The following is a 24,205-nucleotide window of genomic DNA, read 5'->3' on the forward strand; positions in this document are numbered from 1 at the left end:
GGTATTTAAAACAACTATAGATTCTAGTCCAATTTATTTTTATACAAATCAAATATATATGTGTGTGCTTTTATTTTCCTAAGACACCAACTTGTATTTCCGGTTTCCTAGTCCAAGATGGCTTCCCAGCAGCCGCAACCGGGCGGCCCAGGATTACAACCTACATCTTTACAACAGCAACAACAGCAGCAGCAGCAGCACCAGTTGAGTCAACAAGATTTCGATCCGGTTCACCGTTTTAAAATGCTCATCCCTCAGCTGAAAGAAAGCCTGCAGGTAAATACGGTCAATGGGTACACACCACGGAGCCCCCCAAAACAAAGATTAACCAAGGACGTTACACAACGGACCAATTAAGTATGTGTTGTTTTTCCTCTCAGAACTTAATGAAGATTGCGTCTCTCAACTTGGCTCACAACACGACAATAGATAACGGAGTGTAAGTACAGTTGTCTTTGTCGTGCTTTTTGTCATGAGTGTCTTAATCAATCATGTGTTGTTTTCTTCGTCTTGTAGTAAAAGTAGCGACACCACTGTTCAGCGTTTTGACAAAAGCCTGGAGGAGTTTTATGCTCTTTGCGATCAACTGGAGCTGTGTTTGGTGAGACTCAAAAAATCTACAGGCTAGCATCATTTCCGTGTAGCTATAGTGACCTCTATTGGATGTTGGGTGAATGACAGCCATATTCAACAATGCACTTCAGTTTGCAGCATGAAGTGGTGTGCAACTGTACCCCATTATACTGAGAAGTGACTGTTTACTTACACAAGAAAAACACATGCTTGTGTTTCAAATTTTGTGGCCTCAATACTATTTTTTATTTTTTCCCCTGGGGCTTGTTGTATTTTATATACATCGCATGCAATAGGTACACTTCTCACTTTTCTTCTCTCACCTGTGCAGCGGTTGGCGTATGAGTGCCTCTCCCAGAGCATCGACAGCGCCAAGCATTCCCCCAACTTGGTCCCGACCGCCACAAAACCGGACACAGTGCAGACAGAGTCCATGTCTTACGGCCAGTACCTTGGCATGATCAAGTCTCAGATCTCTTGTGCCAAGGACATCCATAATGCTCTACTGGAGTGTTCCAAAAAGATTGCAGGAAAAGGACAACCACCAGGGATCATGTAGTCTCAGTCCATTGTTTTGTACCTCATTGTTCTACTAGATACTTTTGCAATGTACCCAAACATTAAAACTTTTGCACGGATGTCTTTAAAGACTGATGTAATTAATTACATCGTACTGTGCAGTGAACAGGTGTGCTAGTAGTAATGCGCCGACTGAGATATGAGCAGGTGGGGAGTCCGCAGCTGGGTGGTGCACCAAATCATTGTGTGCTCCTGTTAAGTACTTGCATCCAAAAATAGCACACATGTGAGTTCACAGTAACTGCAGTCACCCACTGTGTCAGAACACAAACGCTATATACAGTAGATTATATTAGTAGTTTATTTTTAGATGCTAAGTGTATATTAAAAATATACAGCAAGAACAATGGCTGCCAATGCAGGTGGTGCTCTGCAAACACCAACCTCAGATGAACGATAAAAAAGGGAAAGAATTGGTTCTTTTTACAAAGGTTACAGCAGATATGAGGCATTTCAGCTGCTTGACAACATAAACACAGATAATTGTTGGTGTGGTTTTAAGTGCATTAATGATCCCTGAACAGAGAATCAGTTACCTCAAGGTGTTAATGTGTTATGTAATGGCTCCATGTAGTTTCTTCTAATCGCTATTATCATGCATAGTGCATCCTTGTTTGACCAATCAGATCAATAGTAGACCATTACCTAATCATGCAGCTATCTTAAAAACTGTAGCATCTATGCTGACATCTTCAGATGCTGCCGTTGTTGACATTTTGCACTTTTGTCTTGCTTTCACCACAGCTCATGACTGGTCCACTTGTGCAGAATCCTATCAGTTATTAAACACCTGACATATTCTCACCTTTTCAATGCCATTCCCCTGAACGATGTGTACAATTTGGACTAAAGTGAGACACTACAGACTATAGACAGAGCTGATAAAGCTGGTCAGCAGTGACCGCTGCAACAATGCCAAAATGTGCTTTCTGATTCTGTCAAGGGACCGTTGTTTGTGTTTGTGTGTATGTGTGTGCATAACAAGAGCAACTTGAGAACGTTGATCTTTTTACTGCTTTGTTGCGCTTGAAGCTTTCATGTTACTTTTGGCCTTGGGCTGTTCTCTGTGGAAGCACAAAACAAAGACATTAAACATACCCAATAAGCCATCAAACAAAGTGGCCTACAGGTAGCAATAAATGTAATACATGTGTAAAAATAGGTTAACCGATGGATAATACGACATTTAGAAAGTGTGAAGCATAGAAATAAATGAATGTAGGACGGAAAAACTAAACTGAAGTAAAACTGTGAGCTAAAATGTAGGGTTTAAGGGCTTGTGTCATGCCACTGATATGCCTTTAATAAATTTGAATGTAGTTATTATCAAATCGTTTACCAACAAGATATTTACATCCCTACTTATTTGTTGTGTCCATCCTGGTATGTAAATAACATTAAAATTTCAACACAATTTTAACTTGTAATATGAGCTGGAAACCTCATATTACAAATATACAACATAAGCTGGCCAGAAATATTTCAGTATTGAACAAAGCAAAGTTTGTTCTCAATCAGAAATCACTCCACACTCTTTATTGCTCTCTGGTTCTACCATATCTTACTTATTGTGTGGAAATATGGGCTAATAACTATAAAAGCAATCTTCACTGGCTAAATGTACTGCAAAAAAGGCCAGTAAGGATAATTCATAATGCCGCCTACAGAGAACATACTAACTCCTTATTTCTAAAATCACAAATACTTCAAATCTTCAAACAGGTAACATAATGCATAAGGCTAAAAATAAGCAATTAGCTAAAAATGTCATCCAATACTTCTCTACAAGAGAGGAGAAATATGATCTCAGGGAAGAAGTACATTTGAAACACTTCTACGTTATGCTAGCCATAGCATTTCAGTATGTGGAATCAAACTATGGAATGGATTGAGTAAGGAAATCAAACAATGCACAACAATGAGCCAATTCAAGAAACAATACAAGCAGTTGATGTTTGCTAAATACAAGGATGAAGAGTCTTGAACCAGCCATGATGTGCTATATATATCACTATATTGACACTTACTATGGTACCCATTATGGCATTGGATGCTCATATCACAGAGTACTTTGGTACATGACAAAAAATAAAATAAAAAAACAAACAAAAAAAACCCTTAAACTATATTAGGAAAGCAGGAAGTGAACAAATGTAACAGTTAGTGATTGTAAAAGTACCAGATGGAGGGGTAGGATTTAATAAGCTTTGCTTCTTCCTACTCCTTTTGGACATGTGGAACTGGGAACTGATTATGGGATGCATTCAATTGGAATCTGATGCATGTTCAAATGAAATTAAACCATTACCGTTACCAACTTTCAGAATGTTTACACAGGAGCGAAATGTGAGAAAATGTTAACATCTGTTTGACAAAAGTGTATCAAGTGTATTGTGAGGGGTTTTACAAACATATTGTAAACAAAAAGTTGGCTACTTTGCAGATTTCACTCATTGTGTGCTATTTTGGGAAGACTGTCGCAACATTCAACAACTCAGCTGTTTTTTTCCAGGTAAAAAAAGATAAACGAGCCATTGACCCTGCTTTTATTGCTCTATGAATAGAGCTACTAACTCTTGTTGAATGCATCTGCTAATAAAGAGTTGCTGGCTAACCTGTGGGCCCGCTCGGGACCGCTGAGGGCTGCTCGCTGACCTCCTTGATGGCAGCGTGGCTCCAGCTGAGCCATGGCGGAAGTGGGCTTAAACTTGGACAGCTCCTGCTGCCACTCCTCGTCAAAAGACGCTGCTTCGGCTGAGAGAAATGCAGGCCATTATTAGATTATACGCGTCGTATCGTGGCAGTTGTGCCTGCAGCAAAGATAACTTCACACACATTCGTCCATATTCTGGAAATCCTGTATGAACTCTTTCTCTCCGGTTTTCTTGTTCATTTTCTTCTCAACAACATGACCTCTGTCTTGAATGTGGTGACCGATGGACATCTTCTCCATACCACTTTCAGAATCTTTCAGCGCTCGCAAGGTCTCTTTGACCTGCACATTGGAAACAAAAGGTCATACTGACATCCTATACAAGAGCTGCATCCAAAATTCTGCCTTACAGAGAGGAGAATGCTCAGTTGTGAGGTAATGTACTGTCTAATACAGGGGTCTCAAACACGCGGCCCGCAGGACACGAGTTTGAGGCCCCCGCCTTGATATGAAAGTTTAATGTTAGTGCGGCCCGCGCAAGTTTGATATGGATGCTGTATGGTATCATGTACCCAGAAAAAATTATTACGTTTGATTCATGTTCATGTTAAAGGTTAAACAACTGTTAATAGTTATCCTCCCTATCCGTGTGGAAGTGGTAAGTTTTTGGCTATTTAAGTTGAAAGGAAATAACTTGAAGGCTACCGTTTAGGTCGCTAGCTCTCTAGTTTGCGAGTTAGCAAGTGTCTCAAGACCCTGCAGTTGGGCAATATGTTGTCAATTAAAAAAGTATAAATGTGACTATAGTCGTATAGCTGTGTTTTGTCATGTCTACAGGGCTCTAATAATGCTTTGTTCATTTTAATCTGAAAAAAATCATTTGTCTACCCACCAACTATATGTGGTTTCTTAAGTTCTTATTATTTGCCGTTTTATTATTATTATATTTATTTATTACTGATTGATTGATTTTCTTTATTCTTGATTTATTTTTCATCTTATTTTGTGTAGAAAAATGAAAAGTACGATATTTGAGAACAGTGGGATGTTTTATCAGAGCTTTTCTTGTAGAAAATTGGAACCAAAGCTAAGTTTTTTAAACTTTTTTGTTTTTAATAAATGCGTTTTTTTTGTTTTTTTATAAATAAAAAAACAAAATAAATTGAGTTTGAGACCCCTGGTCTAATATCTGGGTCAACATTTCCTCCTGTTGATGCACTTACACCTCCTGGGGCATGACGTGTTGACGATGACGCCTGAAAGACCTTCGGAGCCTCGTCTCCAACCTTAGAATATGTCATGACTGATGACGAGCTGAACGTGTGGGCGTTGGTGTCTGCGGACATCTCCTGCAATACAACAGCTTTCGCTTTCACAACATTCTCAGCTCTCTCAAGGCTTAGTGGCGTGAACTCACAAGGTTTTTGTGTATCCCATCCATCCTGGTCCTCATGTTGACCATCATATTGTCAACCATGCTGAAAGGGTTCATCATCATGTCCTGCACAAACACACACACCATACAAAGAATAGCCATAGCAGCTGATCAACAGCTCAGTTACGTGTGTAGAAACCAACCAAACATGCATAACCATGATAGCATAGCCACACCAGCAAACAATGACATAGCTATTAGTTGGAACCACTCGCATTGATACAATGTTTGTCGTTTTAACGCCAAGAATCATGCTTGAACATGGATGCTTTGAATATGTGCTCACATTGGGCATTTTCCATCATATGCAGAAACTGTAGCTGAAAGTTTACTTGACTGGCTTTTCTTTGTGAAGGTTGAATTAGATCACTGAAACTTTTATTTAAACCGGAATTACTGAACTATATGACTACTGAAGCGTATATTCAGGCGGGACCACCAAGAAACTAATCCACACATCTGTAAAGATGTCAGTTTTTGACCTTGACCGCCCCTTCTTCCGAAACCTTCCGGCTAGCTTGACAGTGATGTTCTCCTCTGGTTTCAGGTCAACATTTGCAACAAGAGTGATTTTTGTAATTATAGCTACACAACGCTGGCCTTACTCTCTTCAATTGCCATTGTTCATTCATGACACAATCCAGGTTTAAGACCTACATATATGCCTCACTTTAAAATATCTAAATGTATCCATAATCGCCACTAACAAATTATAATTTAAGATGATTATGGAATAGATGGAGTTGAAGTCACTCTTTAGCACCAACTATGGTGCTTTCAAGGACCCATGCATGCTGTACAATTGACCTGTATTATCACTAAACCACTCATGGTGAAGGGTGTTTTTTATGACAAAAATGACTTTTTTTTGCAGGGCTGTGAATACTGAATACCGAGTATACGTGGGGCCATTTTCTGTAATGCTTGTTCTCACTGAAGCCTATCCCAACTATACTTAAGATCGCAGGACACAGACACGGGAGGCAAACAACCATTCATTCATGCATTCATTTTCTGCTGGAGCCTATCCCAGCTGTCTTCGGGTGAGAGGCGGGGTACACCCTGGACCGGTGGCCAGCCAATCACAGGGCACATATAGACAAACCACCATTCACACTCACATTCATACCTATGGACAATCTGGAGTCGCCAATGAACCTAGCGTGTTTTTGGAATGTGGGAGGAAACCCACGCATGCACGGGGAGAACATGCAAACTCCACAGAGATGGCCGAGGGTGGGATTGAACTCGGGTGTTCTATCTGTGAGGTCTGCGTGCTAACCACTCGATCACCGTGCAGCCTAGCAAACAACCATTTGCGTCTCCAATTAATCTAGCATGCCGAAGTACCTATAGAGAACCCACACACATGAGGGGAACATGCCGACTCCACACAGAGATGTTCCAATGGAGATGTGAACCAATCTCCCGACATAAGACCAAGACCATACTTGCTGCATGAGGATGCATAGTGCTATTTGCAGGTGAATCTACTGACCGTGTTGTCATAACAGCCAAAGGGAAGCAAAGAGCAACTGAGGTCCTGAAGGTTGAAACAGCATCATGTTACAAAGCAGAGAAGGGGTTTTATCTTGGAAAAGACTCTGCAAGCCACAATGTATTAGTTTGTGTGTGTCGAGATGCAGGTTGGTGTTAAATGACTCGTGGTCCACGTGCGATTGGGTCACATTGCCAGAGATTAGTGTCGGCTTTAACACTGAAACCAGGCTTCATTCTGGAAAAGGCTGTGGCCACGGAGTCCAAGGCTGCTCGCTCAGCTCTTTTTCCAAAAGGTCAAGCTGATGTCAACATAACACTCATGGCCGTGATCAACCGGGCCAATTTTATCCTGTATTTACGGCATCTATTGGACCAATAAATGCCACTTCCATTTGGGACCTGATTATATTTAGACTAGGCTGCTTGGACAGGGGGTGCGGGGGATAAGGAAGTTGTTGTTCAGGAGTCACTGCATATTTTGGTTCTCTGTGTACTATTCTCCACTGCCACAAAGCACGCCGTATCATGCTTTACTCAAGCACCAAAATAATTGTTAAATGCGTATACATAAAAATATTGTGTTGTGCCAATTGATGTGTTTCTTCTAAGACAAAACACGTGGACTCAAAAGCACCACGTACATTTATAAACATGCCTGTGAAAGGCGATATGATGCAGTGATGGCTGCGCTCAGGAGACTGGGAACTCGGAGCACTCTTAGCCCGGCTTCCAACGGGGATTCTAATGTGTTAAGAACTAAAAAAACTCTACAGCGTAGAATGTGACCCTGTGTTAACGTATGCTTTGCTATTTTTTTGTATAACTGTGCATTTGTGAATGTGTATCTTGGAGGATCAAACGGCTGTCATACGGGAGAGCAAGCTGTTGTTCAAAATAATGTTAAATCAGGGGTGTCCAAACTTTTTCCGCTGAGAGCCCTACTGAAAAATGAAAGGAAAGCAACTCAGCTTTGAGATATAGGTGAAAAGGCCTATTAGAAGCGTTACCTGTTAAAGTTAAAGGAAGAGAATCAAGTTGCCTCTTTTTTTAGAATGTTTGTCACACTTAAGTGATTTAGATAATCAAACAAATTTAAATATCAGTCAATGACAAAACAAACAACACAAACTGCAGTTTGAAATGAAACATGAATTCATCACACTACCACCACCATATTTTACTGTTAGTATGATGTTCTTTATCTGGAATGCTGCATTATTTTCACACCAGATGTAATGGGACACACACATTCCAAAAAGTTCTGCTATTTTCCCAAAGACCTTGGAGATCATGGAAATCTTACGGTGGAGTCATGAACACTGAGGCAAATGAGGTCTGTGGTTATTTAGATGTTGTTGTGGGGTCTTTTGTGACCTCTTGGATGAGTCCTCGCTGAGCTCATGGGGTAGTTTGGGTTGGATGGCCACTCCTGGGAAGATTCACCACTGTCTCATGTTGTGGGTAATGGCTCTCATTGTGGTTGGCTGGAGTCACAAAGCTTCAGAAATGGCTTTAGAACATTTTCCTGACCGATAGATCTGAATGAATCTCATTTATGTTGTTTTAACAGTGGGGGAATCACTTTTTCTCCCTTAATAATAAAAAAAGTGTCATTTAAAAACAGCATTTTGTGTTCGGTTGTGTTGTGATTGACTTGATGATCTGAAGCATTTAAGTGTGACAAACATGGAAAAAGGAAATAAATCAGGGAGTGGGCGAATGCTACTGTATGTCCTGTTTGTGCATTAGATAGCGCTCCAGGCTCGAGTATACAAGACAGGGTGCAACAGGCATTTGCAAGCTGCTAATCTGTACCATTTGCCAATTTAATGTATTGATTCATGTTATTCCATGGTGCTGTCCAAAAAACTACCGTGTCAGTGGAACAATGCCCTACAAATAGAGCTCCTCAGGGCTATATATAGAATGGGTGGCGAGGCCAAGGGTGTTGACCTTCCACTCAACAGACACTAACATGGCCTCCATGGCTGCTCCATTTAAGCTGTAAGAAACCGAGCAGTGGCTTTGTCTAATGAGACATAGGCAGATATAAATTAGGACGCTTATTCATTATATGAGGTCATGTGGTCGTTGGTACTCATGTTCTCACCCTGTGTCCCCTCAGCGACGGCGGTGAAGCAGGCTGCTCCGCCGCGTCGCGGCCGCGGCTTCTGCCGTCTGTAATGCTGGGCATGAAGGCACCGCTGCCAAACGGCTCTGAGAAGCTCCTCATCATCTGGCGCATGTGATCCCTGTGTGCTTGGAATGGATCGCTGCACAGGAGGATGTCAACACAATTATTCATTTTCTATTTCCACAAATGCCAGGGGGAAAGGTTGTTTTCCGAAACTGTGATGGAGTCAAGTGTGGCCACTTTGTGAGCCACAGAGCTTCGGATTTTAACACAGGACATTGTGTGCCATTGTGTTTTTTAATTTAATTACTGCAGCAGAATAATTTGGTGCTTTGCTGCTCCCAAACACATTATAATGGGACTGTGTATGCAACCACATACACACATTGGTTTCACATTACACTGCATCTGTTTATCAATGCAGTGAAATATTAAGAACAGAGGTACACGGAGCCCGCAAAACATCATCCTTTTCTGTTAAATAAGGTTAAAAAACATGGAAATAATGCTGCACGTTTTTCAAAAAGAGTCAGTTTTTTTTAAATCTCCACCCCGGCTAGCATTTTGTATTGTAGCTAATTATGCAAATAGGACAATAACATTACCTACACCTGCTCAACTCAATACCACAGATAGATTATAGTCCTGTGGGAAACACGACACGAGACAACGTAACGATGTGCGATTCCGAGATCTGATTTTTTCCCATAAGGCATTTTTGTGATGCAAATTTAGAACAAATATGGTTTTGAGAAGTCAAACTCTTAAGGGATAGTTGGGATTTTTTCTTGTATGACATCCCCATCAGCAGTGTAGTGCATCAACTGTGATTTACCCCCCTCCCCAACTTCAGTCCTGGTCGGATTTCGGTGACAAGAAATGTACTTCCAGGTGGTCGCTGGAGTTACACAAGTAAGAAATTTGGCTTGCAGCTTCTTCTTCTGTGGAACACATGTAAACAAGATGGCGCTCCATCAGGCAAGAAAAGGCGGGCGTCTCCCAACTATCCCTTTAAGTGGCCCCATCAACTAATGGACTACGTTCCTCAGGGGTAAGTCACTGTTGATGCTCCACATTGTTGATGTCATACACTTCATCAACCACCCCTGAATAAAGATCTACTTGCCTTTAAAGGGCTGAAATCCGCCAAGTATAATACAAAAACAATATGTATATTTCACGTAGTAGTTTTAAAAGTGACTCCTTACAGTGTGAAAATATATTCACCACATGGATTTGAGTGAGTTTTTGTATTAAACACTGTAAAAAAAACGCCACACAGTGGTATAATAAAATGTGAAATCGTTGTATCTTGATTATATATTGTTAAGAACTTACAAAATGTAATTAATACTAATTATTGACACTGAAAGAAAAAATTATTATATTCTTAACCCAACTACTTAATTCAAAATTCCACCAAACCTATGCCAATTTTGTTTTTTCATTGAGGATTTCATTTCCGTATTTTTTTCAACAATAATTGCTTATTGTTCAAAAGTAATAATAGCTCAGTCATTTAAAGCTATATCATAGCATCTAAATAGGGTTGACATCATGTATAATGCTAGTAGTTATGCTAGTAGTTTATAGTATAATGTTAGTAGTGAACGCTCACATTAATTCGACCTAAAAACCTTGAAGCAACATTTAAAGGTCCCAAATAACAAGTAACATTATAAGATTAAGTAACATAATTGTTTACTAACTGACGAAAATAAGTGAAATTGGAGAAGCTATGGCTAAGAGTTTCAAGCTAGCTTACTAACTTACGAGAAGAAGGGGTCGTCGTCGAAGTCCCTGAAGTTGCCGTTACTGAACATTTCCACCGATGTAGCCGTTGTATGTCCAAATAAAATATTAAAAAATATGTTTACAAAAACATAATCCACAGGTGCGGCAGCGGCAGCAGGTCCAACACTGTGCTCCAGTGTCGCTAATGGAGGAGTTGGCAGCGTCGTTATTGAGGACCGTGGGCCACGTGACGCAAACCCAGCTTTCTGATTGGCTGGTTTGGTGTTGGCAACGGCTGCCATGGCGACCGCGCTCTGGAACGTTAAAAGTCATTTCTTTTACACGCGTCATCGTCAAAATAACGGTTAAAAAATAAATTAATTACGTGAGTTCTGTGAATATTACACACTTTGAGGATTATTTTAACTGTGATGAAAACTCTGTGAAGAATGAAATAACATGAATGTTAACTGTATGTGAGTTGTAATATAACATATTAAGGACTTCATTACCACACTGGCTATTTGGAGCAAAGGGAGTGACAAAGTGTCCCACGCTTAGTATAGATTTACCATCTGGCTTGTTCCAGAAATAGGCCTCCCCGCTCCAAGCTCTGGATTCTCTGCACTTGCCTTGAATTGTCACTCATAATTAAAAGTAAAGCCATAAACATGAGTTACTCAACGGCATCAAGTAAGGGAGGTCATGGACAAGTTTGAACACAAGCGATGCAAGCAGAAGACGACTTTATTAACGGTGCTCTTAGAAGAGATAAACACAACAAAAATTATCAATTCCTATGCGACCATCATTTAACAGGAAATGAAATGAATTCAAATGATGCAGGTTCAATGTTAGGACACAGGACTTCCCATGAGTCTCTCCTGGCGTAGGGACCGCAGTCTGTTGAGCCACAGGTCCTCGGCTTTGTCTTTGTCCATGAACAGCTGCAGGACAAGGAGCAAAACAAGACATTTTTGTTCGCAACGTGCAATTTTCAAGATGGGTTTTCAAGGTTTTTGTCGCTAGAATCACTGCGTGTCATGGAAAGGTGATTCAGCTACATCCAGATTCAGGGTGTTTGTTTACCTCCACTGCAAAGGCGACCGGGCTTTGATAGGAAGCAAGCGATATTTGAACAGAGTCTTGCGTGTAGCTTCATTTTTAACCTTGAATCATGATTTTGTGATCATGATCACAAGAAAAAGTATACTGAAAAATCCACATACTGACACAATGCAAGGCCAAAAAAATAAAGTATGAAATTTACTACCCCCCACCCTATTTTTGCTATTTTTAAACATTTTTTAAATACTTACTTTTGCTTCTTAGTAGTATATTTTGTTTTTGTAATATTAAGACTATATTTCCATATTTCACTTTTTTCTCTTAAGTTTTCTTTCTCTGAATATTTTGTCTTTGATTTATGTTTTTGTTTGTTATCTGTTTGTTTGGTTGTCTATGTTCAAAATAACTTGAATAGTTTGAATGGATTTGGATGAAATTTTGAGTAACTGTCGGAAATGGGATACGGAAAAACTGTTTAAATTTCGGGGGTGAATCCACAAAGGATTTTTAAACATTGCGAGTTTGGACTATTTTCAGCATTTGTACACAAAACTCCATAAAGAAAAAAATAAAAAAGGTCACAGCACTTGTTTGAGACATTTAACCTTCCTGGTACATTATATTAGCATTACTAGCATTCTAATATTAGCATAGTAGCATTTTTAGCTGTTTTAGCTGACACTTAGCACTGTCGTGTCAGGTACAAATAACTTCACAAAAAAAAAAAGGTCACAGCACTTATTTGAGGCACCTAACCTTCCTGGTACATTATATTAGCATTACTAGCATTCTAATATTAGTATCGTAGCGTTTTTAGCTGTTTTAGCTGACACTTAGCGCTGTCGTGTCAGGTGTTAGCATGCTAATTTTCAAAGCTGGGCAATGTTTAATGCTATTATGCTATGTGTTAGCATGCTAACATTAGAATGTTAGAATTCAAATTCTTGCATGGTATGTTTTCATGTTCAAAAATAACTTGAAAAGTTTGAAAGAAAAAAATATTAGCATTACTAGCATTCTAATATTAGCATAGTAGCATTTTTAGCTTTTTTTAGCTGACAGCACTGTCGTGTCAGGTGTTAGCATGCTAATTTTCAAAGCCGGGCAACGTTTAATGCTATTATGCTATGTGTTAGCATGCTAACATTAGAATGTTAGAATTCAAATCTTTGCATGGTATGTTTTCATGTTCAAAAATAACTTGAAAAGTTTGAAAAAAAAAATATTAACATTACTAGCATTCTAATATTAGCATAGCAGCATTTTTAGCTGTTTTAGCGGACAGCACTGTCGTGTCAGGTGTTAGCATGCTAATTTTCAAAGCTGGGCAACGTTTGATGGTATTATGCTATGTGTTAACATGCTAACATTAGCATGTTAGAATTCAAATTCTTGCATGGTATGTTTTCATGTTCAAAAATAACTTGAAAAGTGTGAAAGAAAAAAATATTAGCATTACTAGCATTCTAATATTAGCATAGTAGCATTTTTAGCTTTTTTTAGCTGACAGCACTGTCGTGTCAGGTGTTAGCATGCTAATTTTCAAAGCCGGGCAACGTTTAATGCTATTATGCTATGTGTTAGCATGCTAACATTAGAATGTTAGAATTCAAATCTTTGCATGGTATGTTTTCATGTTCAAAAATAACTTGAAAAGTTTGAAAGAAAAAAATATTAGCATTACTAGCATTCTAATATTAGCATAGCAGCATTTTTAGCTGTTTTAGCGGACAGCACTGTCGTGTCAGGTGTTAGCATGCTAATTTTCAAAGCTGGGCAACGTTTGATGGTATTATGCTATGTGTTAGCATGCTAACATTAACATGTTAGAATTCAAATTCTTGCATGGTATGTTTTCATGTTCAAAAATAACTTGAAAAGTTTGAAAGAAAAAATATGAGCATTACTAGCATTCTGATATTAGCATAGTAGCATTTTTAGCTGTTTTAGCTGACACTTAGCACTGTTGTGTCAGGTGTTAGCATGGTAATTTTCAAAGCCGGGCAACGTTTGATGCTATTATGCTATGTGTTAGCATGCTAACATTAGAATGTTAGAATTCAAATCTTTGCCTGGTATGTTTTCATGTTCAAAAATAACTTGAAAAGTTTGAAAGAAAAAAAATTAGCATTACTAGCATTCTGATATTAGCATAGCAGCATTTTTAGCTGTTTTAGCTGACACTCAGCACTGTCGTGTCAGGTGTTAGCATGCTAATTTTCAAAGCTGGGCAACGTTTGATGGTATTATGCTATGTGTTAGCATGCTAACATTAGAATGTTAGAATTCAAATTCTTGCATGGTATGTTTTCATGTTCAAAAATAACTTGAAAAGTTTGAAAGAAAAAATATGAGCATTACTAGCATTCGGATATTAGCATAGTAGCATTTTTAGCTGTTTTAGCTGACACTTAGCACTGTCGTGTCAGGTGTTAGCATGCTAATTTTCAAAGCCGGGCAATGTTTGATGGTATTATGCTATGTGTTAGCATGCTAACATTAGCATGTTAGAATTCAAATCCTTGCATGGTATGTTTTCATGTTGAAGAAATGTAAATATGTAGATACAATCAATGCAGTAGTAATATTTATGGTGTAAATCACAATATGTGGTTGGTGGGGGGGGGGGTTCTCCAAGCCTAATTCTATTATATTAAATCATATCATGTACTGTATCATTCGACGACATGCGTGTTATTTTCTACGTTACACTCGACACCGGCGACTTCTCGTCTGTCGGCCCTGCTAATGAGGCGGTGTGTGTGGGTGGGGTGACACTACGAAGGCTAATGGGGCTCATCTGTTCTAATTGGAAGCGGGGGCCGGGCCTGCCTGGGGCATATTGGTACCATACATCAGCCTGTCGCGGGGGCCTACTGTGTATTTATATGTGTGTGTGTATGGGGGGGGTTATCAGCATACGTCAGCTCATAACTTAGTTTCCCCAGTGGAGATAGATGAGTGGGACGCCCCAGGGAGCATTAGAGGAGTTGAAAGTTTCCCTTCTCGTTTTTCATCATCGCACCGCAGGGGGGGGGGGGGGGTGATTGAAGGAGGATGCTATGTGCACGCCACTTCGGACTAACAGTCCTATTCTACTGCGGATTAAAAAGATCCTGATTGCCGACATGTTATTGTTAGGGGTTGCCACGGTGACCACTTACGGCAGGATGAGCCAGAGTATCGGTGTCGTTGTAGACGATGGATGTGGAAAGGTGGACGTCCACAGGATCCGGGCGGTCTGACTCCTGCTTCACCACGGGCTCCGTCTGAAGGAAAATGCAACAGAAGCAGGAATCGTCACACATTGATTGACTGATTTACACAAATAATGCTTAACCGCTTAACGAGAGGCGGACTCGTGCACTGGTCGCCAGCCAATCACAGGACACATATAGACAAACAACCATTCACACTCACATTCGTACCTATGGACAATTTGGAGTCGCTAATTAACCTAGCATGTTTTTGGAATGTGGGAGGATACCCCATCTCCTGACTGTGTGGCCAACATGCTTACCACTCCCCCACCGTGCAGCCCCCAAGCTCATCCCTCACACTCAAATAACAAACACTCAAATAATTCATTCATTCATTCATTTTCTACCGCTTTTTCCTCACGAGGGTCGCGGGGGTACTGGAGCCTATCCCAGCTGTCTTCGGGCGAGAGGCGGGGTACACCCTGGACTGGTCGCCAGCCAATCACAGGGCACATATAAATAATAAACACATAAATAAATAAATAATTAAATAAATATATAAATAAAAATAAATAATAATACTAAATACATAAATAAAATAATAAAAAAATATATAAAAATACAAAATAATAAATAAATAAATAAAATATTTAAAAAAATAAAAAATAAAACTAAAATGACTTTCTATTTTATAAAACTTTTACAATTATTTATTTTATGACTAAAAGTGTTAAAAAAACATTTATTATTTCATCAATTCTATATTTTTTCTATATTTTTGAATTGTTGTTGAGAAGAAGGTACAACACATCTGTATAAATAATATAAATAAAAATAAATAATAATAAATACATGAATAAAATAATAAATACTATAAAAAAGAACTAAAATACTAAATACTAAATACTAAATAATAAAATGACTTTCTATTTTATAAAACTTTTGCAATTATTTATTTTATGACTAAACGTGTTAATAAAATACATTTATTATTTCATCAATTGTATATTTTTCCTATATTTTTGAATTGCCGTTGAGAAGAAGGTGCAACACATCTGTATAAATAATATAAATAAAAATAAATAATAATAAATACATTAATAAAATAATAAATACAATAAAAAAGAACTAAAATAATAAATAATAAATAATAAATAATAAATAATAAATAATAAATAATAAATAATAAAAAATAAATAATAAATAATAAATAATAAATAATAAATAATAAATAATAAATAATAGTAAAATGACTTTATATTTTATAAAACTTTTACAATTATTTATTTTATGACTAAAAGTGTCAATAAAATACATTTATCAATTATTTCATCAATTGTATATTTTTTCTATATTTTTGAATTGCCGTTAAGAAGAAGGTGCAACACAACATCTGCAGACTTTGTGCAAAAACGTTGCATTTAAGATCTTGACAAAAATGCTCATTATTGATTTTAAGTATATAAGAAAAACTTAGTAGTGTATATAGTTTAGTGTAATAGTGTTAGATATTCTTTTTATTATTTTCCTGTGTGACAAGTACATTTACCTTCAGTCAGCTTGAATTTGTACTTGCATGTACTTCTTAGAAAGGTTGTTGCAGGCCTACATTTGTCCACAAGGTGGTAGTACAGGACTGCTGTATGCAATAAGGCTGTATTGGGGTTAGTCACAATTTAATGAGCTCTAATACACAAACTGTATGTATCAAATATACTGCCTTTACAAAGATGAGTACACCCCCACTGGAGGCCAAAATACAGTTTTTAAATGAAACTTATTATTTTACAATTTTATACAAATAAATAAAATAAAATAATAAAATTTAACCTTGCTAGTACATTTTATTAGCATTACTAGCATTCTAATATTAGCATAGCTGACACAGCATAGCTGTTTTAGCTGACACTTAGCACTGTTGTGTCAGGTACACATAACTCCACAAAGAAAAAAAAAGGTTACAGCACTTGTTTGAGACATTTAACCTTCCCGGTACATTATATTAGCATTACTAGCATACTAATAATAGCATAGTAGCATTTGTAGCTTTTTTAGCTGACACTTAGCACTGTCGTACCAGGTACAAATAACTCCACAAAGAAAAAAAAAACGGTCACAGCACTTGTTTGAGACATTTAACCTTCCTGGTACATTATATTTTGCGTTACTAGCATTCTAATATTAGCATAGTAGCGTTTTTAGTTGTTTTAGCTGACACTTAGCACTGTCGTGCCAGGTACAAAGGACTCCACAAAGAAAAAAAAAACGGTCACAGCACTTGTTTGAGACATTTAACCTTCCCGTTACATTATATTAGCGTTACTAGCACACTAATATTAGCATAGTAGCGTTTTAGCTGTTTTAGCTGTTTTAGCTGACACTTAGCAATGTCGTGTCAGGTACACATAACTCCACAAAGAAAAAAAAAAGGTCACAGCACTTGTTTGAGACATTTAACCTTGCCGGTACATTATATTAGCATTACTAGCACTCGTTTAATGCTATTATGCGATGTGTTAGCATGCTAACATTAGCATGTTAGAATTCAAATTCTTGCATGTTATGTTTTCATGTTCAAAAATAACTTGAAAAGTTTGAAAGAAAAAATATTAGCATTACTAGCATTCTAATATTAGCATAGTAGCATTTTTAGCTGTTTTAGCTGACACTCAGCACTGTCGTGTCAGGTGTTAGCATGCTAATTTTCAAAGCCGGGCAACGTTTAATGCTATTATGCGATGTGTTAGCATGCTAACATTAGCATGTTAGAATTCAAATCCTTGCATGGTATGTTTTCATGTTCAAAAATAAACTTGAAATTTTGAAAGAAAAAAATATTAGCATTACTAGCATTTTAATATTAGCATAGTAGCATTTTTAGCTGTTTTAGCTGACCCTTAGCACTGTCGTGTCAGGTCTTAGCATGCTAATTTTCAAAGCCGGGCAATGTTTAATGCTATGATGCTGTGTGTTGGCATGCTAACATTAGCATGTTAGAATTCAAATCCTTGCATGGTATGTTTTCATGTTCAAAAATAAACTTGAAATTTTGAAAGAAAAAAATATTAGCATTACTAGCATTTTACTATTAGCATAGTAGCGTTTTTTAGCTTTTTTAGCTGACACTTAGCACTGTCGTGTCAGGTGTCAGCATGGTAATTTTCAAAGCTGGGCAACGTTTAATGCTATGATGCTATGTATTAGCATGCTAACATTAGCATGTTAGAATTCAAATCCTTGCATGGTATGTTTTCATGTTAAAAAAAAAAACCTTGAAATTTTGCAAGAAAAAAATATTAGCATTACTAGCATTCTAATATTAGCATAGTAGCATTTTTAGCTGTTTTAGTTGACAGTCAGCACTGTCGTGTCAGGTGTCAGCATGCTAATTTTCAAAGCTGGGCAACGTTTAATGCTATGATGCTATGTGTTAGCATGCTAACATTAGCATGTTAGAATTCAAATCCTTGCATGGTATGTTTTCATGTTCAAAAATAAACTTGAAATTTTGAAAGAAAAAAATATTAGCATTACTAGCATTCTAATATTAGCATAGTAGCATTTTTAGCTGTTTTAGCTGACAGTCAGCACTGTCGTGTCAGGTGTTAGCATGCTAATTTTCAAAGCCGGGCAACGTTTAATACTATTATGCTGTGTGTTAGCATGCTAACATTAGCATGTTAGATTTAAATTTTTTTCATTTATTAGCATTACTAGCATAAGCAGTAGAAAATGAATGAATGAATGAGTGCCATGTAGGTTTGGATTTTTCTTCTTTTTTACCTTAATAATAATAACTATCATTTCAGTTGTGTTGTCATTGAGTCATTTTTAAATGCGTTTGATGACCTAAAACATGCAAACCGTTTTCCAATCCACTGTGTACATAAAAAAAAACATGGTTGTTGACCTTGTGTGTCCTCCAAGTAGCTGTCACATGTTGTCACATGACCAACAAATCTAGTTGAGGGAACATTTCAATAATGACTTCTGTGTTTTGTCTGTGCTACCAAAAAGGGAGACAGGATAGCTGATAAAAAACAAATGGGGACGTTTGATTTGTCGCAGGCCGGTCCCCGGACAGACGGCGCAGTGCGGGTTGGGAGAATTCAATAAAAGAGCGATAGAGACGGACTGCACCTTGATACCGTCCCGGGATGATTTGAAAGCCTGCTGAACAAAGGAGTCGCTTTCGATGGCCTCGATGTCCTTTATCCTTCGCACTTGGTCCTCCAGAGAACTTCCATCTGAAACACACAGTTTCAAAGAGTGGGAGGGGTCACCTGTTACCGTACGCCGGTTCGAGCGGGTCCACGGCCGATTACATGTGATCCGTCCGCATAATGCTCTCAGACACGTAATCGGACATATTTGATATTATTCCAATCTCCAAGCGAGAGCGTCTCAGGCTCCGCCGCCAAGGGCACGTCGTGGCCCGAAAGAAGGCAAATAAATGGTAACAAGATGAGCGGACCGGGAATAATGCATTGTAAAATAATCATCACAAATCGGAACACAAACCGGCTGCAATGGAATTTCATTACGGAGACAGAAATAGGATTAGCTTTCATACACTTTTCGTGCATTGCAGACTATCTTTGCTCCGCTTTGTCCAATCAGACGCAAAGCTCTTCCGGTAAATGACTCCTGCATATAAACACATCAGGAATTGAACATCACGCAATGAATCATGCAAGAATCAGCGTAGGAGGATACACGCAAAGTAAAGTTTTACAGGAAAAAAAAAAAAATCTGAATAGTGGCATTATTCTGTAGCTGTCAATCACACCATTGATGAGTCAATGGTCATCCTCTCCATCCCCCATCATTGCATCCTCTCCTGCACGCTCCCATCTCTCCATCTGTCAATCGCACACGGGCGAGGCATGTACGCCCACGTGGACACACGCGAATGCACAAAAACGTTACCGATATTTTATTACAACCCTCAATCAGGGATGCTAAATGTTAGCCCCAAACACTATCTAGTGTATACTATCTACGTCCTCATGCTGCATTCAATAAAAAACGTTAAGTTGGACATTTTCCAACTGCGACTACAAAAACGGTATCAGAAACTTGTACCTCTAAAGCAGGAAGGTGTTCAAACGTTAAAGAAAACAGCCTGCCTAAGTGGCCATTTTTGCAAACGCCCCAGGTTCGAATCTCTACTAGTAAGCATCATTGGTATTTGTCAGGAAGCCAAAATCAGTATGTGGATCAAAACAACTGCTGTGGCGACTCCGTAATCAGAAAAAAAGCCGAAAGAAACAAACAATTTACAATTTAAAAAACACTAAATTCATCACACAGTAACTTAACACTGAAAAGATATACCTGGGAAAAATACAAACATTTACCAACACTAATTTAAATTAAAAAAAAAAACTTTAAAAGTTTTCTGAGCATTCATTGAAGCACTGCAATGACGTCAGCCTCCCTGGTGGACAGAAGCACCATCCATCCATTTTCTATGCTGCTTGTCCTCCAATTAAATTCTTTACTCAAAGAAAATGCATTATGGAAAAATGTATAAAAAAAATGTATATTCCTTAGGTATAACTTTTTAGTGTTAAGTCGCTGTGTGATGAGTTTAGCGTTCTTTGTAAGATGACAGCGTGAGTCAGATAAGCTACACAAATTTACAGTTTACTTCCATAATATATTTTGTTTTGGTCATATTTTTTCCTAACTTAACCTCTATTAATTTTTGTTTTTAAAATTGGTTTAATATTTGAACTTTGATTCAAAATTATTTTTTCCTCATAGTATTACAAGTTTACAAATATTACAACATTTTTTTCTCTTAATACTATGACAATTTAAATATTTCTGAAAAATGACTCCCCCACTTTTGCTGTTTTTTACTGAGTGTCCATAAAAAAAAATCAGCCACTGGTTGTACATGGACCACGGGCCGCACTTTAGACACCCATGCTCTAATGCAGAACAACATGCTTATTAAAGTAGTAGTAGTAGTAGTCAGACATGTTTTTTGTTGTTAACTGTAAAACTGCATCATTGGGACGGATTGCTAGCATTTGTTGCTAACTGACTGGGGTGAGTGGGGTTGAGCGTTTAGCTGGGGGGTGTACGGCTAATGCTAGCCGCTAACAGCATCAGTTGTGGACAACTCGGGAGGTATATCTTGTTAAAGAATCGATGTTGTTGTTTACTGCCACTTGTTAAACACCTCAGACTAAACCATAGAGCAGGGGTGCGCAAACTACGGCGCGGGGGCCACATGCGGCCCACCAAGCGTTTGAATCCGGCCCGCCAGTTGCTTTTTTGGTATTTTTCAGTATTTCAACTTTTAACATATAAACTGGCAACATGACTGGCAAGTCGGATGTCTTATTTAGTAAAAAAAAAAAACAAAACTGTAAAATTAGTGACGGACAGGAAGTGACATCTGGGGTTCTAAATTGAGCCCGTTTTTTTTTTACATATTATTTTTTTATATTTTAATTTTTAATTTTTTATTATTTTTTATTATATTTTATTTTTTTATTTATTATTTTTTAATTATTATAATTCAAACCTGCAAGAAAAAAAATTACAATCAAGTCTGGTGCTTGTGTGTCTCACCAAACAGTAAGTACGTTTCACTGTTGGATTGAATGGGTATTCGCTGTATTTCCAATAGAAAACTCCAATCCACTTCCATGCTATACTGCAATACTATTTTAGCAAGGATTAATTCAGGTCATTAGGGCGTCTCAACACATCTTCATGGTGCGAGGTGGTAATGAATACATGAATATTTGTCTCTGCTCCAACACACACACACACACACACACACACAATATAATAATTGATAATAAGGCCCAAACTAACTCATTTGATTGAAATGCCCTGCAGAATGGGACAAGTGAGTGACAAGTGGAATTAAGCCTTTAAGGCTTGTCATGGCGTCATTAGCGCTACCGGGCTTTGCTGCAGGAATCCATTAAGATTATTATTATTATTATTATTTTACAAACACAGAATACACTGATACATTGTGTTTGTCACATGTCAGCTGTGAAGATATGTTATTTCATGAGCTAAATCTAAAATAATGGACTTGGGAGTCCAGTAGAGCTCAGAGGCGGACCGCAAAAAAAAAAAAAAAAATCAATAACGAGTGAGCGCATTTTGCAGCCCGGAGAGGTCAAAGTTGATATTTAATATCGACACGTTATCTGACGAGTGAATTGGACTGTCAGCGCATTAGACCCGCTTTGTGTGACGGTGATGAGTGCAAAGTGAGATGGGCGGAAAGCACGACAGCACGTCGGAATCCCGGAAACTGCAGCAAAATGTGTGTACATGTGTGTACATGTGTGTGTATTGAAGTAGGAGCGGGAGTCATTACTAAGATTAGTTAGACAGACAACCAGCACCGATGAGCGGCCTCAGGATCAATACGCTATTGTTGTCTCTAAATAGCTGTTTGTCTACTCCATTGATTAAGAGCAGCGTGGACAATCTCTGCAGCCGAGGGAAGATGACCTCTTTAACTTTCACTTGGGAGCGGACAGGTGCAACTGCCGCCGCCGCCACCAGAGGGAGCTGTTCAACAACACATAATAGACAACTTGACTTGGGTCCCATTTGTGGAGCACCAATATTATTAATATTCACAAATCTTTTGAGAAGTGCATTAACAAATAACGGATATATTCAGCACAATCGTTGATTTGTGTTTATGTTTATGCTTATTATTACAGCTGGTCTTTGGGTTACCAACGCATGAAGAACTTAATTTTATTAAGAATTGCTTGTATTAATAATACAAGCAGTTGAAAATTAAAATTTAAATTAAAAAATAATAAAAATTTATAGCTTCAAAACTACTTTGGTACGTGACTAAATTAAAATTAAAATTAAAATTAAAATTAAAATTAAAATTAAAATTAAAATTAAAATTAAAATTAAAATTAAAATTAAAATTAAAATTAAAATTAAAAAATGAATAGCTTCAAAACTACTTCGGTACGTGACTAAACTAAAATGAAAAAAATCAAATCAAATATCACCTCGTACTTCAGTACGTGACAAAAAAAAAACAGAACTAAAAACTATATTAGGAAAGCAGGAAGTGAACAAATGTAACAGTTAGTGATTGTAAAAGTACCAGATGGAGGGGTAGGATTTAATAAGCTTTGCTTCTTCCTACTCCTTTTGGACATGTGGAACTGGGAACTGATTATGGGATGCACTCAATTGTCATCTGATGCATGTTTTACTAAATGTTTGATTAAATTTAACTTTAAATTTACAAAAATTAAAAATTCTAAAATTTATTAAATAAAAATAAAAATACATGTATTTATTGATTTAATAAATGTTTGCATTTTTTAAAATAAATGTTTGTATTTTTAAAAATACATTTTTGTATTTTTTTTAAATACATTTTAAAATTTGTTGAAATATTTTTTTATTTAAATTTTAATTAAAATTTTATTTTTTAATTTTTTGTCACGTACCAAAGTACTCGGTGATATGAGCATCCAATGCCATAATGGATACCATACTAAGTGTCAATATAGTGATATATATAGCACATCATGGCTGGTTCAAGACTCTTCATCCTTGTATTTAGCAAACATCAACTGCTTGTATTGTTTCTTGAATTGGCTCATCGTTGTGCATTGTTTGAGGTTAGTCCAATTTACATATTAAAAATTTAAGTATTCAAACGGATTGGGTAAGAAGGACAAAGTCAGAAGCCTACTTACCACTTCCACATTGAATGGGAGGGGACCTTTTTCATCATGTCATGTCGGGCATGCCATGGTTCGGTGACTTAATCACCGAGATGTGCTGCTTTCCGACCTGTCGAGTTCCCATCATTTTCTGAATTTACATGACTTTTCATGAGTAGGAGTAGGAAGAAGCAAAGCTTATTAAATCCTACCCCTCCATCTGGTACTTTTACAATCAGTGACTGTTACATTTGTTCACTTCCTGCTTTCCTAATGTAATTAAAGTTATTTGTTTATTATTTTTTATTATTTTTTAATATTTTTCAAATTTTAAATTACATTTTAACATAATTGAAGTTATTTATTTATTAATTTAATAATTTTTTTTTAAATAAATGTATTTAAAAAATATTTCTTTAATTGTGAAAATTAATTTCTCAATTTTTAATATTAATTTTATTTTTTTGTCCCGTACCGAAGTAGGAAGTGATATGAGCATACAATGACATAATGGGTACCATAGTAACTGTCAATATAGTGATATATATAGGTTAGTCCAATTTACATATTAAAAATGTAAGTGTTCAAACGGAGTGGGGAAGAAGGACAAAGTCAGAAGCCATAAACTTACCACTTCCA

General features: G+C 37.4%; 3 protein-coding genes across 5 annotated transcripts in view; 1 reads left to right on the top strand and 2 right to left on the bottom strand.

Annotated features, from left to right (window-relative positions):
• The first annotated feature begins 114 nt into the window (after positions 1–114).
• med29 (mediator complex subunit 29) lies at positions 115–2,569 on the top strand. The gene is made up of 4 exons (XM_058080735.2): positions 115–276; positions 381–439; positions 517–601; positions 905–2,569. Exons 1-4 carry the CDS (start codon positions 118–120, stop codon positions 1,130–1,132), a joined length of 531 nt encoding a protein of 176 aa, XP_057936718.2. The 5' UTR covers positions 115–117; the 3' UTR covers positions 1,133–2,569.
• mlf1 (myeloid leukemia factor 1) lies at positions 1,457–10,823 on the bottom strand. Its single transcript, XM_058080726.2, has 7 exons — positions 10,648–10,823; positions 8,851–9,013; positions 5,223–5,306; positions 5,029–5,154; positions 3,988–4,147; positions 3,768–3,906; positions 1,457–2,216 (listed from the first exon to the last, which is right to left on the bottom strand). Exons 1-7 carry the CDS (start codon positions 10,695–10,697, stop codon positions 2,162–2,164), a joined length of 777 nt encoding a protein of 258 aa, XP_057936709.2. The 5' UTR covers positions 10,698–10,823; the 3' UTR covers positions 1,457–2,161.
• Positions 10,824–11,347: 524 nt separating this feature from the next.
• The window catches only part of rsrc1 (arginine/serine-rich coiled-coil 1), a 163,163-nt gene continuing 150,305 nt past the window's right edge, over positions 11,348–24,205 (bottom strand). For all 3 annotated transcript variants that reach the window (XM_058080727.2, XM_078792671.1, XM_058080731.2), the window contains exons 8-10: positions 19,017–19,123; positions 14,841–14,945; positions 11,348–11,555 (exon numbers count right to left, since the gene is read on the bottom strand). In XM_058080727.2, coding sequence (XP_057936710.2) covers positions 11,463–11,555; positions 14,841–14,945; positions 19,017–19,123 — 305 coding nt within the window. In that variant the 3' untranslated portion in view covers positions 11,348–11,462. The remainder of the gene's footprint in view (positions 11,556–14,840; positions 14,946–19,016; positions 19,124–24,205) is intronic.

The sequence above is a fragment of the Doryrhamphus excisus genome, linkage group LG8, assembly GCF_037039965.1.
Source record: "Doryrhamphus excisus strain RoL-2023G ecotype Guam linkage group LG8, RoL_Dexc_Guam_v1.1, whole genome shotgun sequence".
Classification (NCBI taxonomy): domain Eukaryota; kingdom Metazoa; phylum Chordata; class Actinopteri; order Syngnathiformes; family Syngnathidae; genus Doryrhamphus; species Doryrhamphus excisus.

What these genes read in the sequence shown, in the direction of transcription:
- med29 (XM_058080735.2), top strand. Translation starts at nt 118, where the DNA reads ATGGCTTCCCAGCAGCCGCAACCGGGCGGCCCAGGATTACAACCTACA. An exon ending in AGCTGAAAGAAAGCCTGCAG is followed by an intron (nt 277 to 380) that starts GTAAATACGGTC and finishes TTTTCCTCTCAG; the next exon opens with AACTTAATGAAGATTGCGTC. An exon ending in ACGACAATAGATAACGGAGT is followed by an intron (nt 440 to 516) that starts GTAAGTACAGTT and finishes TTCGTCTTGTAG; the next exon opens with TAAAAGTAGCGACACCACTG.
- mlf1 (XM_058080726.2), bottom strand. Translation starts at nt 10,697, where the DNA reads ATGTTCAGTAACGGCAACTTCAGGGACTTCGACGACGACCCCTTCTTC. An exon ending in CGTCGCTGAGGGGACACAGG is followed by an intron (nt 5,307 to 8,850) that starts GTGAGAACATGA and finishes GTGTTTGTGCAG; the next exon opens with GACATGATGATGAACCCTTT. An exon ending in GGTCCCGAGCGGGCCCACAG is followed by an intron (nt 2,217 to 3,767) that starts GTTAGCCAGCAA and finishes GTGCTTCCACAG; the next exon opens with AGAACAGCCCAAGGCCAAAA.